At 34.3% G+C, this 18,702-nt stretch overlaps 1 protein-coding gene across 3 annotated transcripts in view; it reads left to right on the plus strand.

Moving 5' to 3' along the window:
* Positions 1-18,702, plus strand: part of ZMYM4 (zinc finger MYM-type containing 4) — a 118,815-nt gene that overhangs the window by 49,314 nt on the left and 50,799 nt on the right. The window contains exons 2-7 of one of the 3 annotated variants that reach the window (XM_077753096.1): positions 8,296-8,820; positions 10,530-10,591; positions 10,939-11,109; positions 15,016-15,078; positions 17,765-17,849; positions 18,088-18,343. In XM_077753096.1, coding sequence (XP_077609222.1) covers positions 8,307-8,820; positions 10,530-10,591; positions 10,939-11,109; positions 15,016-15,078; positions 17,765-17,849; positions 18,088-18,343 — 1,151 coding nt within the window. In that variant the 5' untranslated portion in view covers positions 8,296-8,306. The remainder of the gene's footprint in view (positions 1-8,295; positions 8,821-10,529; positions 10,592-10,938; positions 11,110-15,015; positions 15,079-17,764; positions 17,850-18,087; positions 18,344-18,702) is intronic. The other 2 variants (XM_077753094.1, XM_077753095.1) reach the window with 2 other exon arrangements.

Here is an 18,702-nt window from a genome sequence, read left to right on the forward strand (position 1 = left end):
TTTTTTTTTTTTTTTTTTTTTTTTTTTTTTTTTTTTTAAGTAATCCCTGCACCAAACATGAGGCTCAAACTTATGACCCTGAGATCAAGATTTGCATGCTCTACCAACTGAGTCAGGCAGGTGCCACTACTCAGCGTATTAAAAAATAATTTTCTGGCCCTGGCTCACTAATGGGTGATATCTGTAGTTTGAAAGAACATTGGATTGTTGTATTCTAATTATTATCCCATTTCCATGAAAAGTTTTCTGTTGGTTACTGGACCATTAATAGCAAAGATTCTTTTTCATCTTAGGATCATAAATATGAATTACCATTCTTTCTGTTACTGTAAAGTAGTCCTAATGAGAATCAGGGTCTCTCAATAAAGGCAGAAGCTAGAATGGCTGTTGAAAATCCTCTAGTAGTTTAAGAGAAAGCCACATAAATTCAGCTGTTGAGGAAGTGTGTGTTTACCAAGAGTTCTTTGTTTCAAACCTGTTTCTTTTAGTACTACTTGTTATTGTAATTGTATAATTTAAATTGTTTCTATGCTAATGAAATTTACTCTAAAAAGTTTTTTTTTTTTTAATTTTTAAAAATATTTATTTATTTATTTATTTTGAGAGAGAGAAAGGGGAGAGTACACTTGCTCACTAAGTGGGGTAAGTGGCAAGAGAGAGAGACAGGCAGACAGAGAGACACAGAGACAGAGAGAGAGAGAGGCTCCCAATCTCTGTGTCAGCGCAGAGCCTGACACGGGGCTCAATCTCTTGAACCATGAGACAGTGACCTGAGCCAAAATCAAGAGTTGGATGTTTAACTGACACCCACCCAGGCACTCCAAGTAATTTATTTCTATGAATAATTTGAATGTCTTAGAAACACTTACTATGTAAATCAGTGAAAACATGGAGGTGCAGGTGTCTTTGTTTTGTCATTCCACTTTAAAGAAACCACAGTTGCAGTCATGAGGTTTACTTTATGGGTATGATGTGTTCAAGAAAGAACTCAAATTAGCATGCACACTCTGTAAGTCTTAGTTGATCCTCAGATGGTTGGTCAATGTGCTTTTATATATCACAAATAAAAATAAATGTGTAAGACATGTATGTTCCTTTTTTTAATGATAACTGTTAAACTGTATTCCTAATCTTCTAGTTCAGACAGTCTTTTATTACTCAGCAAATTGCATTTTATTGAATAACAATAAATCATCTTAGAGATACTTCAATGACAAAATTCTAATGTAAGCTTTTATTCAAAATGAACCAAGATTACTTCATTTAAAAAAGAATTTTTAATGTTTTATTTATTTATTTATTTATTTATTTTTTAAATAGTTTATTGTCAAATTAGTTTCCACATAACACTCAGTGCTCATCCCCACAAGTGTCCTCCTCCATGCCCATTAATGTTTTATTTATTTTTGAGAGAGTGAGATAGAGTATGAGCAGGGGAGGGGCAGAGATAGGAGGAGACAGAATCCACGAAGCAGCCTCCAGACTCTGAGCTGTCAGCACAGAGCTCGACGTGGGGCTTGAACCTGTGAACCACGAGATCATGATCTGAGCCAAAGTCCGATGCTTAATTAACTGAGCCACCCAGGCGCCCCCATAGATTATCTCATTTTTATTACTTGGTTTTGCATTCTTCAGAGTTTATGTTTTATTTTGATTCTTCTGGTTTTTTTTTATATGGGAGAAAAGTAACTTTAGAATTGTTTGAGAACTATGATTTCTAAAGTTAAAATTATAATTGATATTACTTTATATCTGAAAATTATGCTTTGATTAAAAACAAAAAAGTATTGGAGTCATCAAGTGATATATGGCAATGAAACTAGCTAACAGCCTTTTCACAGTGTTCGTTTGTGTGCTTATTGGATTTCTTAGTTGATGTTGGTACCTTGAAATGATTCTTAGGTATAGTATAGAAACATCAGTATGCCTTGAAAAGCAGAGTCTAAGCAGGAAGACCTGGAGTAAAAGTTGACCTACCATCATGAAATTTACTTTCATTATCAAACACAAATACTGTATTTAAAACTGCTTAAAGTAACTTCTGTTCTCCTTTCACAAAATTGTACAACTTACTTGCATTTAACACATGTACTCCTTTCATACTGACCACATCCTCTCTTGCATGTAGATTTTCCTTCTGAATTTTTTAGTTATTCCCTCTTTGTTGGATTATTCTCATAAAGAGACTACAGGCTGCAATATTCTCCGTCTTAAACACACATACAAACAAATAAACAAATACGTCACCAAAAAGTAGAACAAAGATTAGGAAAACAAAACAAAAATACAGGTCAGAAAAAGACTTCACTGCAGATTTAACCCAGTTTCTGCTCATTTTCTTTAATTTAGAGCAAAACTCTTACGGAGAGTTGTCTGTACTTAAGGTTCCCCAGTTCTGTCTTCTCATTCTCTTTTGGGATCACCCCACTCCACCTCGTACATTCATTTGTCCACTGATAGTACTCTTGTCAAGTACAAGATCATTTCAGCCTTGCAAATGTTACTTATCCTTCTCAGTCATCATCTTCTGTGTCAGCTAAGCAGTGTTCATTATGGTTGGTCAGTCTGTCTTTACTAAAGTACTTCCTTTGCATAGCTTCTTTAACATCAGTCACCTAATATTCCTCCTGCCTCATTGGCTCTTGTATCTTACTCTCTTTTCCTGATTCCTTCTTTTCTATCAGATTTCCAAATGGTGAAGAGGACTCTTTAGCTCTCTTCCATCAGTAGTAAATAAATTTCCTAGGTGATCTCATTTTGTCCCATAATTTTAAGTACCATCTCTTCACTGATTCCCCAATATGTTTGTCATTGCTTGGCAAGAACCTCTGCTTTAATTCCTCTTTATTAATATATCTAATTGCCATCTTGTTATCTCCAGTTGAAGATTTAATAAAATTCTCAAAATTAACAGGCCCTAAACCAAGTTACCCCTTTCCTGCCTTCTCTTAGTGTTCCCATCTCAAGAAATGACACCCTGTTATATTATCCTTTGCTTCTTTAATATCCAGCTTCTTATATATCAGAAAATGCCTCTAACCTTCAAAACATTCCCTAATCAGACTGTTTCTCTGTTACATCCACCATTACTATCCTGGCCTTAGCCACCAGTGTTTCCTTGGATTATTGCAGTAGTCTCTTAACTGTTCTTCCTGCCTCCATTCCGTTCTTCATCCCTGTAACATTAAAATTTTTATGTTTTATTTTATATTTGAGAGAGAGAGAGAGGAAGGGGGGAGGGGCAGAGAGCAATGGAGATAGAATCTGAAGCAGGCTCCAGGCTCTGAGCTGTCAGCACAGAGCCTGATGAAGAGCTCTGTCTCACCAGCAGTGAGATCAGTTTCTGGACCAAAGTTGGACACTTACCTGACTGAGCCACTGAAGCGCCATATTCCCTGTAACTAACATTTAACAGTCTTAAAAGTGTCCTACAGAAGATAGGGTGATCCTTGTAAAATATAAATCATCGGGATCTTTTAATGACTTCCTTTCACACTTAAATATATTGAGTTTTCCCCTATGGTCTGCAAATTCATAATGGACCTATTCTCTGGCTTTTTCTCTTTTCTCATTTTTTAGCACTCTTCCTCTCATTCAGGTCTAGCCATTTGTCCTTCCTTTTCCTCACATATTTCCTCACATATGCCAGTCATGTTCACAGTGTCTTAACAGCTAGGAGTCTTCCATGAGAAATTGGTGCTTTCAAGTGTTTCACTAGCTACTGAGATTCCCAAATAAAGGTAGTGTCATGCTTTGTTTTGCAGATCTAGGTCTTGAGAAACAGCTATTTATTTTGTTTGATTAAATAGGCCTCAAGGATGAGAATCTTTTCCAGTTATTTATTTTAAAAACATTTTTAAATGTTTATTATTTTTGAGAGAGAGAGAGAACTAGTGGGAGATGGGCAGAGAGAGGGAGACACAGAATCTGAAGCAAGTTCCAGGCTCTGAGCTGTCAGCACAGAGCCCGACGCAGGGCTTGAACCCATGAGCTGTGAGATTGTGACCTGAGCCAAAGTCGGACATTGGATGCTTAGGCGATTGACCACCCAGATGCCTTGTTAATTATGTATCTTAATGTAACTGGTATTTACATTTTAACCTTATTATTAAGTTTTGTTCAGCTTGTGTGATTTCTTGTGTGATAACTAGCAAAATTTCATTAAAAATATCTTTTAAGTTTATTTTTGAGAGAGAGGGAATGAATGAGGGAGGGGCAAGAGAAAAGGGGGAGAGAGAGACATCCAAGCTAAATGCAGGGCTAAAACTCAGGAACAATCAGATCATAACCTGAGCCAAAATCAAGAGTTGGACATTTACCCAGATGCGTAACCAACGGAGCCACTTAGACACCCCACTAACAGAATTTCAAATTGATATTAGATGCTTTGTTAGAAATTGCCATCTCTTAAAAAGCTTTAAATCTCAAGTGCATTTTCAAATAAGGATATTTGCTTTTTGCTTTCAATGAACAATAGATACATTTGCTTCAAAACTCAAAAGATAACAAAAGGTATGCTTTGAAAAGTTGGTGTTACTGTCTTCTAGCTACCCAGTTATGATTTTCATAGAAAATCAGCGGAAGGTATTTTTTATGTATAAATAAATACTCATAAATTTTAAAAAATGCATCAGTGATAGCTTAATATATATATTCTTTGTCACTTAGGTATTTTTACTTAATTAACCTTGGAAAGTCATATAAAGGTACCTCATTGTTTTTTATAACTGCATAATACTCTGTTGTAGGTATGTACCATAATTAATTTAGCCTCATTGATGAACAGATAGGCTGTTTCCGGTCTTTGCTGCTATAACTGTTCTTTTTTCATAGTTCTCTTGCAAGATTATAGAACTAATAAAACACTATATTAACTATGATGGAATTAAAAAATGAAAAGAATATTATATCTATAGAATAAAATCTTAGAAGTTGAAATGCTGACTCGACACTTGTGGGGATGAGCACTGAGTGTTATGTGGAAACTAATTTGACAATAAACTATTAAAAAAAAAAAAAAAAGAAATGCTGACTCAAGAGGTATGTGTAAAGTATCATAAATATCACTATCTACTCTTTATTAGAATTGTACCAGTTTATACTCCTACCAGGAGTATTTAACTGTAGCAGTTGGCAAACTTTTCTTCTTTCAGGGGCCAGATAGTAAATATATTAGGCTTTGCAGCTCACATATGGTGTGTCACAAACTCTTTTTTTGTATATATTTTTTGGCCTTGAGCCATAGTCTGGCAGCTTTTGGCCTATAGCATAGCTGTCAGGCTGTTATCAGAACCTTTTGTGCTTACCAACCTGCTATGGTATCTCACTGCATTATTAATTTGCATTTCACTTATGAGCAAAGCTCATCCTTCATGTGTCCTTTTCTGGAATGTTTGTTCAAATCCATTTCTTTTGTACTTGTATTTGGTTTGTTTTTTTATTGAGACATAAGAATCTTTTCTTTATCTGAAATGACCCTTTGTGATATAAAATTCAATAAAATCTTTTTAACTGGTTTATCTTTAATCTTTGGTTTGGTTTGTGTTTTCTTCTCTTTAGCAGTTTTTTGGTCACATTTGACCTGTTATGGTTTTACTCAGTAAATTAGTCTTTTGTTATAGATTTTGTGTCATTTTTAGAAAGACTTTTCCCCACTTTATTAAGACTTAAAAATAATTTTTCTTTGTTTTTCTTGCTTTTTATTTTTAAACCTTAAATACATCTGGAAATTATTTTGATAGGAATTAAGGATCCACTTTTTCCAAGTGGCTACCCTTTTCTTTCAGTGCCATATCCTAAATTTAAATGTAGAGATTTTGAAAGTTGCTTGCAGTATTACTTTTAGTGTTTACTTCTTATATACTATAAGATTTTAGATTAAGTTGCTGATCACATGAAATGCATATTCATTCAGGAAACAGTTACTGAGCATGAGCTATGTGGTCTGGTACTAAGGACAAAGTACTGTGTAGAGAAGGCTCTAACTCTGGCCTTTAGTTGCTTACAGTCTGGTAGGTTTATCATACCATATGCATGTGTTTGTGTAACACCTTGTACTTCTTTATTTATATTTTCTCCTTAACTCTTTATTACTATCAGATTTTTTCAGTACATAGGACAATTGAAGCATTAGTATATTGAATATCTATAATGTAGTGCATGCTCTCTCATCCTTTCCTGCTCCTCTCTCTGTGTTATATATATACTATGTGAATGTAAGTTGTAGACATTCCTAACTTTTTGGCATCTATCATTTGATTATTATTTATTTAATAAGTAAATGATGATTTTCTAATTTTATTATTTTGTCTGTTTTTCTAGTTCTTGGGGAGGGCGAACCATAGCTATCTTTTTAATCATTGTATCCCTTGAAGTTATCACAATGCTTAATCACAGAGTGGTTTCCTAATAAATATGTGCTGAATGAATAAGTACTTAAGGCAGTAGGAAGCTGTTGAAGGATTTCAAGGGGTATAATGTGGAATGATTTATGGTTTAGAAAGATAATCTCATGTCTTATGGAGGAGGGCAACTTGAAGAATGCTTTTATTTGGACTTTGTATCATTTAGGACTTGATTATAAGTAATCCAGCTCAAAACAACTTAAACAAAAAGAGGAATTTATCCTGCATCATGAAATCCAGGGAATGACTTGAAGAACCAGTCTCATGAAGGGTTCATCTGGGCTTTAGGAATAAATAGAAACAAGGCTGTTGTACCATCAGTATTTTTACTCTCTGTTCCCTTCTGTGTTTTTATTAGGTTCAGTTTGCCTGCTCATGGATCAATTAAATGTGGTTTAGGGGTAGGGTTTATAAGAGTATGTTTGCTTCCTAGATGTCCATGTAGACTTAATTAATACAGTGTCCACAGTAAGAGATATGGAGTGTTGGAGCAGTGCCATGTTTAGGAGGTCGATCTGAGAGAGATTAAGTAGTACAGTTTATAGAATTTGTCTAGAGGGAAGGAGAATTGGACTGGTTCTTTCTTCATGAGCAAACTGCTGGCTTGGTGATGCTGTTAATCAGGTGATGGAAATACAAGAAGAGTATGCTTGGAATGGGAACATGATGAGTTTGGTTTTAAAAGAACTAAGTTGGAGATCCCTAGGGACTTATAGGAGCTAGTAGAATATGGAGATCTGAATCTTGGAAGAAAGTGCTTAGGAAATTCACAGCAATGGTGAAAGCTGTGGTGGTGAGTAATAATAGCCTGAGTGTATAAAATGAAAAGAGAATTGGAATACTGAGAGTATAAACAGAGGAAGAGGAATATGAAATAAGTTAATAGATTAATTAGAAAGGTAGGAAGAAGTATAGTGTCAAAGAAACCAAAGACCTTTTATCCAGGATGGATATGCCACATAAGGATTGAAAAAAATCAATTGGATTTTACCATTAGGAAATCCTTGATGATGAGAGCAGTTCCAGTGAGAAGCTGGGACCCAGGTTGCATTAAGGTCAGAGGATTAAAAACTGGGAGATGAAATAGAAATAAACCAACATAGACTTTTTTCTAGAGGTTTGACTGTGAAGGGAAGGTGAAATGAGAGCTAGGAGGGGTTTGTTTTTTTTGTTTTGTTTTGTTTTGGTATTGTTTTATTTTGGATTTCAAGATGTGAACATGTAGTTTCAAATGGTATAAGTTTTTAATTTTTTTCTGGCTTGGATAAATTTTATTCTTTATGTTTAAATATTTAGCATTATAAACATTAATACAATGCTGCTGTGCTTATTAGAGTTAGTATAGGTAGTGAGACTTTAAGAGCAGAGACCTATATTCCAATCTCAGTTTCTCAGAATAATCACTATAATAATTAAAATGAACAGTTTTATATTTCCTTCTGTGTGTCAGTCACTGTGTTAATAGGCCTTTTATATATACTATCATTAATCCTCACCACAAATTAATCTCTAAGGTGAGTATTACACTGTTTTACAGATAAAAAAACCTGAGAGTTTACCTCTTAGGATCACATAGATTTTTAGCGATCATATTTATGATTCCAGCACAGATATGTCTTGATTTTGAAGTCAGTACTCTTTTTTTCTGTATCACATTGCCTCCTTTCTGACCTCAAATAGCTTCTCAAATTGTAGGTCCCTATTTCCTTATCTGTCATATTAGGATAGTCCTGTCACACCTATATCAAATTGCTCATTGAATGCTGTGGTATTATTATCTATATTTTGTTTGAGAAGAGAGATTATATATTTGGTTAAATACCAGACAGACCTTATAAATGTGGTCATCTTTAGCACTATCGTTTGTCTAAACAGTATTTTACTTTTTAAGGTGGTGGTATCATGGATACAGAAATGTCTGAAGATATAGACCACAACTTAACTCCTACCCTTGACAGCATGTCTTATGGAATGCCGAATCAAACAGGATCTGAAAATTCATTGCTGGATGAAGATGATTATTTTTTGAACTCTGGGGATCTTGCAGGAATTCCAGTCGTTGGTAGTGACAATGAGGATGAACAGGATTTTAGTTCAAAGGACAATCTTGTTTCTTCAATTCATACTGATGATAGCTTGGAAGTAGAGAGAAGAGTCACACAGCATGAATCAGACAATGAAAATGAAATACAGATTCAAAATAAACTAAAAAAAGACTTTCCTAAACAGTTTGATCAGGTTTCTGTCTTTAAATCAATACGGAAAGATTTTAGTCTAGTAAGAGAAAACAGCAAAGAAACATTTTCTGGAAAGGAGAAAAATAGAGACCTAACTTATCATGAACGTGAAAAACGGTTGGATAAACCCCATAAAGAGTTGGATTCAAGGTTGAAAAGCAGTTTTTTTGATAAAGCAGGTAATAATTGTTGGAATAGAGCCACAAAACACAATAAATAAGAACATACTGATAATAATATAGCTTTTATTAGTTCTGATTCTTAGCAAAATATGAGCAGTTAAATTCATTGTAAGCTTGTCATTTTTCTTTTATCCTTGTTCTTTGCAGAGTGACTGAATTTCTCCCAGTAACTTTTGGTAATGGTAAAAATGATTGAAAAATAGTTCTAAACCTCATTTCTCCCTCCCCTGGTTGCCATATTTTGATGAGAAGGCAAGATACTCAAGTCACCTGTTCCTTTTCTTTGGTTGAACATTGGAACCTCAAGTTGGATTTAACTTCTTTGTGCTGTAAGCACTAATTCAAACTGCTGTCCCACCAATTAGTCCGAATTAGGGAGGGTTTTTCTATTTGGTAACATTTCTGTTTTATGTTGTAGAGGTTTCTTGAGGCCCTTCTTGAGCCTCTTTGCCCAGAGTATCCTATATTTAGCTGCAGTTCCATTCTTGAATATGTCACATATTTTCTTATTTCTTTGCCTTCTTTTATTCCTGCTGTTCCATTTGTCTGCATGTCCTTTTCTTTCTTTGTATATATGCCTATTAAAGTACTTCTTATTCAACAGTGCCTAACTCATAAACCTCTTCTACTCTGTAGTCATCCCTAACCTCTCTACCTGAAGAATGAATTGTTTCCTTCTCTCTATTTCCATAGCATTGTGTTCCTACCTCATTATTTATAGTACTTAGTATTATACTTTATATTTGTTTTGCCTTACCTACCAGTGTAGGAGTTTATTGAGGGCCAGATAATATCTTATTCATCTTGCATTCTTGGGGCCTAACTTGGTACAGTGAAAATAGCACTATTTCAATAAATGTTCAATAGAGGTGAAGGGAAGCAAGGTACCATATACCAACCCTTATATTTCTTCTGACAGTGCTAGAAAAATACGGTAGAAAGACCAAGTCAGTACTATTAAAAGGAGCAATTAATTTATATATCCATTATATACCAGCCTGAACAGGGTATACTATATTTTTAAATATATATTACCAAATTTATATTTTTGATATCTCTGTGGAGGATAAATTATGAGGGCATTTATCCCCAAGGAGCGTAATGTCTGGTAGTAGAAGGGAAAAGTCAAGTAGTAGAAGTGTTAATGACCGGTTGAATAGTGTAAGATTTAATTTATAATTAAAGATAGTGCTAGAAGAATTTGTCGTAACTCCATATAAGAAGATTTCTTTCAAGTAACTGAAACAGCGTATTTTAGGTATTCTTAGAAAAGAGCTGCTTTTTAACTCAGTGGCCAGGGAAAGTTTATAGAAGAGAGGTGAATTTTGAACTGAGCAGAATCTGGAAGAACAATATAGAGATAGCTAGCTAGCTAGATGGATGGATGGATGGATGGGTCTGGAATGATGTAAGCAGAAATGGGGAAGAACAAACACAAGTAATTTGCAGAGCATAGTGAATAAAGTAACCACTTTATTTAGGTTTGAGCAAGGAAAAGTATAAGGTGAGGCTAAAAGGAAAGTGGGGCCAGACTTTTATTCGAGTGAAACTATCTTTTGGGTATTTTGGGGGACCCATTTCACTCTAATAAGCATCTTTATTCAACAAGAGAGGTGATTATCAAATGATAGCTTTTTTAGGTCACTCTTTATACGATTTGTTATTCATATACATGTGTTTGTTTTGTTTTTTTTTTCTTTCAATAGCTAATCAAGTTGAAGAAACATTACATACCCATTTACCACAAACCCCAGAAACAAACTTTAGGGTAAGTTTTCAGTGAGTATGCAGACTGCTGTAACTGTGGCAAGTGTCAAAGTTTTCTTTGTGTCATTTTCTAAACTGTAACTATATGTGGTAGGTAGAGCACGGATTGTTTCTTTAATTTGCTTTATTATTTGGTAAGGACATCTTTTAAGATGTTCTGAGAAGCCTCAGCTCTTAGTTTATTTGTATTTGATATTTAGACATAGATCAATTTACTTTTAGGCATAGGGACTCTAATGCATATCCATAGAGTTCTTCATTTCCAGTGAGCTTATCTTTGGGTGTTACACCTAAAGAGGAGTAATCTTTGAATCTGAATATTTATTAATACTTTATATTGTGTTTTAGGATTCCAGCTATCCATTTGCCAATAAAGAATCCATTGGTTCGGAACTGGGGAATTCCTTTGCATCAAATATTAGAATTAAAGAAGAACCTTTGGATGATGAGTATGACAAAGCAATGGCACCACAGCAGGGACTACTAGACAAAATTAAAGATGAACCTGACAATGCTCAAGTAAACATTTCATCTTTACTTTCCCCCTTTCTTTTCTGTTCCACACGCAAATTCTTCATTTGAGAGAGGAAATTCTTGATTAAGAAGTGGAGTAGTTTGTTGACAGTGTGAGAGGAGACTCTTCATGAAGGTTGAGGCAATTTGAATTATCTTGTGAGAGTAATGCTAAGGAATCAAGAGTTACATGAAACTTCTCCTGAGTAGTAATTTAGGCTTTTAATCTACTTTGTTCCCTATTACCACTGTTCTATGAGTTTTACAATTTTAATGCAGGATTAGGGAAGGTGAGTCTTCAACGATTTGAGATTGACACAGCAGACATGGCTGAAGGTCTATGGTTTCTCTGAGTTCATGTTGTGATTGAGTTTATATAAGATAGTAAGCCTTTTGCAGTTACTGGTAATGAAGTACACACCATGTGTGCATTTAAGTTTCTTGGGGGAGGAAGTAATGGACAGTTTATCTTTACAAAGGGAGCTAAGGGATGAATACACAAAATCAGCAATTATTTGAGGGTGGTCTATGTTTTATATAGAGGGCATGAATTCAGAGGCTGAGAAGTAAAGATAGCATGAATTAGCTACTTCTTGACATGACAGTTGATCTTGAGACAGGCTACCTTCCTATATGTTTCTGTTATTTTGGGGGGCTGAATATGTGAGACTAATATGGAAGAGATTTTTTTATTCACTTGTCTCTGAGCAAGGTTTCTCAGCCTTGGCACTACTGACATTTTGGGCCAGATAATTTTTTTGTTGTGAGGGGCTGTCGTATGCATTGTAGTATGTTTAGCAACATCCTTGGCCTCCACCTACTTGATACCGGTAGCACCTCCACCCCTCAACCCCCAGTGTCTCTGGACATTGCCGTACGTCCCCTGGGGGTGGGCAAAATCGTCTGCTGTTGAAAACCACTGTTTTATAGTAAGGAGATGGAAGAATAGATGTTTCATATGAGCCACATTAATGGTCAGTTAATTTCTTGGTGCTCAGTGGAAGGTAGCTGTATAGAGTAGTGATGATATAGCTGTAGGGGCTGGATGTTATGAGTGTTGTGGCCACAAAGAAGAAGATGACAGAGCAGGAATATGAAAATAGTTAAATACAAGGTAGATTGAAAGCATGTTAATGGAAGCAGGCAAAGTGGAGATCTTGGTTATCTGAATTTGGGATAAAGAAATGCCCTGGTAACCGAGGTAAAGTTCATGTGGCAAGTTTCCCTGGTAACCTAGGGAAAGTTCATGCCTCAGAAGACTACAAACATATCTGTATATAGGGAAGATTTCCTATCTCTTTACATGCCCAGTGTGGACATGGGAAATTCATAAGAAATCATAATACTGGCAGGGATCCCAAAGCATCACTTTTTCTCTGTATGTGGCCCAGTGGCACTTTCTTTAGGATGAAAAGGCAGGTATAGCAAAAACCAAACATCTTGGGGGAAGAGGGCATCAGGAAGGGTTATTTATATTACTTTTTTTAAAACAACCAGCAGTTCCAATGTTTGGAGAATACCGACAGGATGGAATTGTCATAAACACCTACATTTTTATATGCTATTCAAAGTGTAATAATGTGTTATAAAATGCCGATTATGAAGTTTCATCATGATTATGGGGAAGAACTTCCTCAAAAGGTTCAGCATTTGATTGACTGGACTCTTGAGAACCAAGCAGGAATGTGTATATAGGTCCTGGGCATAAGGTCCAGAGACATTCTTTACCCTGATCCTACAATGGAGCAATCCCAGCATGTGAGTAGATAAAGCTAGGTTTTCTCTGAGAAGTCCTTTCTATTATCAGCCACACTGGTTCTGTAGGATCAGGTCTTTTAATAATTCTTTTAGATCTCTCTCTAGGTACCTTCTGTTAGATACTAGATACCTGGTCTTTCTTTTCTTTTCCCTCCTCTTTCCTTCCTGTTCCCCTTCCCCTTTTCCTCCCCATTTCCTCTCCTTCATTGCCCTCTTCCCTTAGGTATTTTTCTCCCATGACCATTAGAAATCTGTGTTCTTTGCTGTCCAATACTGCCTAATGCTTTCACTCTTATACATTTCCCATAGACTGGAAAAGGGAGTCCGAATGTATTATTTTAACAGTTTCTAAACCAGTACTATTAACCTAACTCTCTTAAAATATGGATAGGTTTAACAGTTGTGGTCAGGCTTTACTTTTGACTGTCCGTCACCAGTAATAACTTTTCTTATGATTTAATAAGATCATACCTTTAGTTCATGGCACCTTATCAAAACCTCCTTTGGCTTTTCTCTTTGCTTAACTTGTAATTTTACTTTCAACTCACTTCCTAATTCTCCTTTTTACACAATTCATTTTGGTCTGAATTTCTTTACTTTCCATTCTTTCTTTACTTTCCAAATCACCTAAGGTGCTGAAATGTATGTGTGTGTGTATATATATATATATTTAAAGACTTCTGCCCATTTGTTCTTGATTATTTCTTCAGTTAATGATTTTCTGGGGTCACCAGTTGTCATTCTCCTACCTCTATTATTGGCATAATATCATTTGGCCTTGCAATTCCATTTCTTTATTCAGATCCCCACTGCATGTGACTATATTTTCTGTAGTATTTTATAGGCACAGATGCTTTTATGTGTAGTATGTTGCCTCATCTTCCTATATAAGAAGGCCATAGTAGGTGGTATTAACTCCATTTATATATGAGGGTACTGAAGTTCATAAAGGTTGAAAGGAACCACTATGGGGTCATAATCAAGGTCACTTTATTACTATCCTAACAACCTTTATATAAATAAAAGTTGTTTAATTTTTAAAACTGCCTGGAGAAGGTTATTAAAATAGAAAATTTAAAGAGCCAGAGACCCTATATTTACTTTTCCCCTTTTCTGTTGGTTCTAAAAATTGGAAATTCAGTGAATACCACATTGAAGTCATGATATTTTTCTTTTCTTTTTGTTCCCAATAAAAGAGCTTGTTAAAATCTCTTTAAAGTTTAACTCTCTTGTTAAAGTAACTGGATTAGGATGGGAAAGCACATTAATTGTCACAATAGTGAGTCATAGAGTTTTAGAAAGTAGAATGTAGTAATTAAATGCTGGGGCTTTTTAAAGGTGTATCAAATTAACTTGGCTGTAGGTACTGGGTTATTCATTTCTAAAATACTGCCTTGGGATACTGATACAGTTCTTCCTTTATGGTAAACAAAGGGAAGGTAATGCTATTGGTAAAGGATTGTTTTGTTTTGTTTTGTTTTGATACCTGAAACTTCTGCAAGCTTTTGAAGTCATCAGATTTTCACTTTTTATTATTACCCATTGTTTATAATTAAATATTTGTAAAGTTAGTCATTATTAGAGGGGATGAGAACATAAACATGATTCTGCCTTGAAGGCATTGTGTGGTGTGTATAAATAGAGCACTTAAGATACACTTAGTTTTTTACTATAGTATATAAGTAATATGTACTTGAGGCTTAATGAATGTATCTGAAGTTTGGAATAATTGTCATAAACAGTGAAAAAAAGCTGATTATACTTAAAAAAGTATATTAATAAGTATTGATTTTTTGGGGAGTTTTCTGAGACTAAAAAAAGTTATTTTACTTGAAATTTGCTTTAATATACTATATAATGTAGGAATGTCAGGATGAGTCAATATTAGGAAATCTTTTAATACATAACTTCATCAACTGGTCAAATAAGACTGTTTGGATAGATACGTAGATGCAGAAAGACATCTTGTGTAATTTACTATACATTTCTTATAATAGATACTCTCTTGGTCATGGTAAGGAAATATCTACTTCAGATCAATAACAATCATTGAATTTAAGAGTAAAATGATGGAAACCTGTTAATAATTACTAAAAGAACACAAATTACTGATGTCAGCATTATTATTTAACTCTTGTTGGATTTTCGACCCAGTACATGTTAAAGAAATTAGAAGAAATAATGGAAAAGGGGAGACAAAATTGTCATCATTTTCTGGTAAGGATCTTTATTAGAGAATTAATAGAGCTCATGAAAGTATAGTGGAGTAATTAGTTGCATTTAGTTATATGAAAGGTGACAATATTTCTGTAAATCACTTGTTTCTCAGCAAATATGATGAAAATATTTGGTATTCCCTTTGGCGAAGCAACTATAAAGTACTTATGTCAGGTAAAAGACAATTTGATAGAATGGAGAGACTTTGAAAAAATGTAAGATATTAGTTATTTCTAAATTAAGATACAGTTTTGATATAGTTCTGATGATAATATCAGTGGGTTCTAATGTTTTGAAGAATAAGCATGCATCCACACAAACAGGAGACGTGTTCTAAAAAAGTAGGTTGATAGTGGTGGACTATTTTAAAAATGGTTAAACCTCTCCCAATTACGTTTATTAGGATAGTGAGATATTCTAAAATTAGGCTGGCTCAGTTGGTGGAGCAGGTGACTTTGAACTTGGAGTCTTGAGTTTGAGCCCCATGCTGGGGGTAGAGTTTATTTAAAAAAAAAAAAAAATTAGGCTGATAATGATACAGAATAGATTGCCACAAAAGACATTTTTAAAGCAATCTGATCTGTTAACAGTGAATGGAAGGAATTTACTGGTTTTTTAGAGAAAGAAAAAGAATAGCCCTTTAAACATCAAAGTAAATAAATTCCAGATAGATTAAATTAGGGGTTGGGTAAATTAGCAGCAGCATGCCACATCCAGCCTGCTTTCTGTGTTTCTGTTTTTTGTTTTTCTGCACACTGTTTTTGTAAATAAAGTTTTATTGGATCATTGCCACATTCATCCATTTACATATTACCTATGGGTGTTTTTGCTCTACCAGGACAGAGCTGAGTAGTTATGGTCGTGTGGCTTCCAAAATAAAAAATATTTAGTATCTGGCCCTTTGCAGCTAAAATTTGCTGACCTCGGATTAAAGGACAGTATTAGAAACAATGAAACCATTTTCTTAGTATTTTATTCTGGAAGTAGAACTTTATAAGAAATTGAAGGAGTCACAAAGGTAAAAACTAGATTTTTGGCATAGAAATGGAAACTTTATAAAAAAGTACATATTGAGGAAATGTTGATAACATGCTATACAGGGTTAATATTGTTATATTATAATGCTGTTTTGTAAGAGGATATTACAAAAAGAATTGCAGATTGAAACAGTAGTGGGGAAAGACTTTTAAATGGCTTTTCACAAATTGCTAGAATAAATCTAATCAGAAGTTAAAAAAGAAATCTTTCATTGTGTATCAAGAATATTTACTGTGTACCTTTTCACCTAGTAATTTCACTTCAGGAATCCTTCCCTTAGAAGATAATGCTTAAGTATGAGAGTATGAATATTCACTGAAGATATTCATCATGGCATTTCTAATTATACCAAATGTGAGGAAACAAATGGACTGACCTTGGGTTATGGTTATATAATCTCATTGTCATGCAGGGCCATCAAATTGGAGACTGAGGCCAAAGGAAAAATCAGTAATACATACCCCGTCTTAAAGTTTTGTTATTTTGTTCTTCATGGATTTTGCATTTTTTGATTTTTAAAAACACCGCATTAAAATACTATTTATCTTGATTACTGAGATTTTTGGTACCTTAATATTGTGCCTGAGTCCAGTGCCTTGTTCACCCCCTCCCAGTCTCATCCCTGTGTAATCTGGTATATCTATTAAATAATACGTATCTATCAGTACTTCTCAAGCTTGAGTGATGTACCAGATACCTTTTAACCACAAAAAAAAGGGGTTATGTTGGAGTTGCCTGAGAATTCCAAGAATAAGACATCTGCTGTTTTGCAAATTTCATTGTGATAAACAATTAAAATTAAAGTTAAATCTGCCACTTAGAGGTTTCACAGTGCAATAATATAATTGTTAAAGCAAATAACAGCATTGAAAACTTGTAGTATAACTCAGTTATATGTGGTTATTCATGACTAAAAATAAGTTTACATTCACCAAAAAAGTCATTGAAATAGATACATTTTTAAAAAATGTTCTCTTAGAATTCTCAGACTCCCTAGAATACATCTACGTCTGTAGACCTCAGGGATTCTTGGACTCCAGCTTAAAAAAAAAAAATCAGCATTTAGCCACTTGAAGTATTTGGAGTAAAATGTAATAATATGTAAATGTTCCATTGACTCAAGTGATCAAGAAATCATTTTATTAGAATTGATATATTTTAATTATAACTGTGTAGAGAAGTAAAATCTCTGAATACAGAAGGGGAAAAGACTGGAAAGAAATATACCAAGAGAAAATGGTGGTTGCTTTGGTGTGATAGAAATATGATTAGAATTTTTTCTAATTTCTACTTGTCTCAATTTTGTATAGTGTGTATTACTTTTATAATAGATAAACAGCAACTTAAAACACTGTAATAATTTTCAAACACAGTTTAAATATCTGATAGTGCTACAAGGCTAATTGGGTGACTTCCTTCATTTTTGTTTGTTTGTTATACTTTCTCAGCATATACAAACCTATTATATACCCTTACTGCAATTATAGTTTGCTTGCCATTATTTCTTATTAATGGTAATGTAATATAAATTCCCCTCCCCACCCCACCATCCATGTAGCCAAAGTAAAGCTTCTTAAATGTCTGGATTTCTTTAGATACCTTCTATTTATTCTTGTCTCTAAGTATTTATTTATTTTCTTTTTTAAAGGAGTATAGTCATGGCCAACAGCAAAAAACTCAAGAAGGGGAACTGAAAATTAGTGCTGTGTTTTCAGTCAGTGGCAGTCCTCTTGGTAAGAAACACAATTGAGTAAATGAATCATGTTTATTTATTCTGACCAGTATGAGTGAGAGGAAGTATCTACTTGTATTAGTAAACTAGGCAGTTCTCTGCCTATTTAGAATGGCTTTCATTTATATTGGATAATTAGTTTTGGGTTTCAAGACTGGTTATAGAAGAGGAAGAAAGGATATATACATAAAATTCATGATAAAAAGTAAAACATTTTTTTCTTTTAATTTTTTTTTAAGCTCCACAATTGACTACTGGCTTTCAGCCTTCACTGGCGTCATCTGGCATGAATAAAATGCTTCCTTCAGTTCCAGCCACAGCTGTTCGAGTTTCCTGTTCTGGTTGTAAAAAAATCCTCCAGAAGGGGCAAACTGCTTATCAGAGGAAGGGGTCAACTCAGCTCTTCTGTTCTACACTGTGCCTCACTGGATATACAGTTCCACCTGCCCGCCCACCACCTCCTCCCTCCAAGAAAACTTGTTCAAGTTGTTCAAAGTATAGCATGAATTCTAAATTATCTTGTTTCCTTTTAAAACACTTTGTTCTTATATGTGTATTGTTTAATTTTCTACACTTCCACATTTTTTGGTAATTGCCACAGTGTGTTGCTACTTTCAGTTTTTCTGAATACTGGGTGCTCAGCTTATTTTAATTGTAAATACTATACCTTTTGTATTTTGAGATGTTTTTAAAACCAGCCTTTTCATTCACGTTATTCGAGATGCTTTATAAAACAAAAATAACACCATCTAGGTCATACAATACCACAATATTTTATTTGTAGGTAATAGATACTTAAATCCAAAAAAATATTTAAAGTTATGTATCCTGTTACCTAATTGGAATCCATTTAA

The sequence above is a fragment of the Crocuta crocuta genome, unplaced genomic scaffold (assembly GCF_008692635.1).
Source record: "Crocuta crocuta isolate KB4526 unplaced genomic scaffold, BGI_CrCroc_1.0 scaffold303, whole genome shotgun sequence".
In the NCBI taxonomy this organism is placed as follows: domain Eukaryota; kingdom Metazoa; phylum Chordata; class Mammalia; order Carnivora; family Hyaenidae; genus Crocuta; species Crocuta crocuta.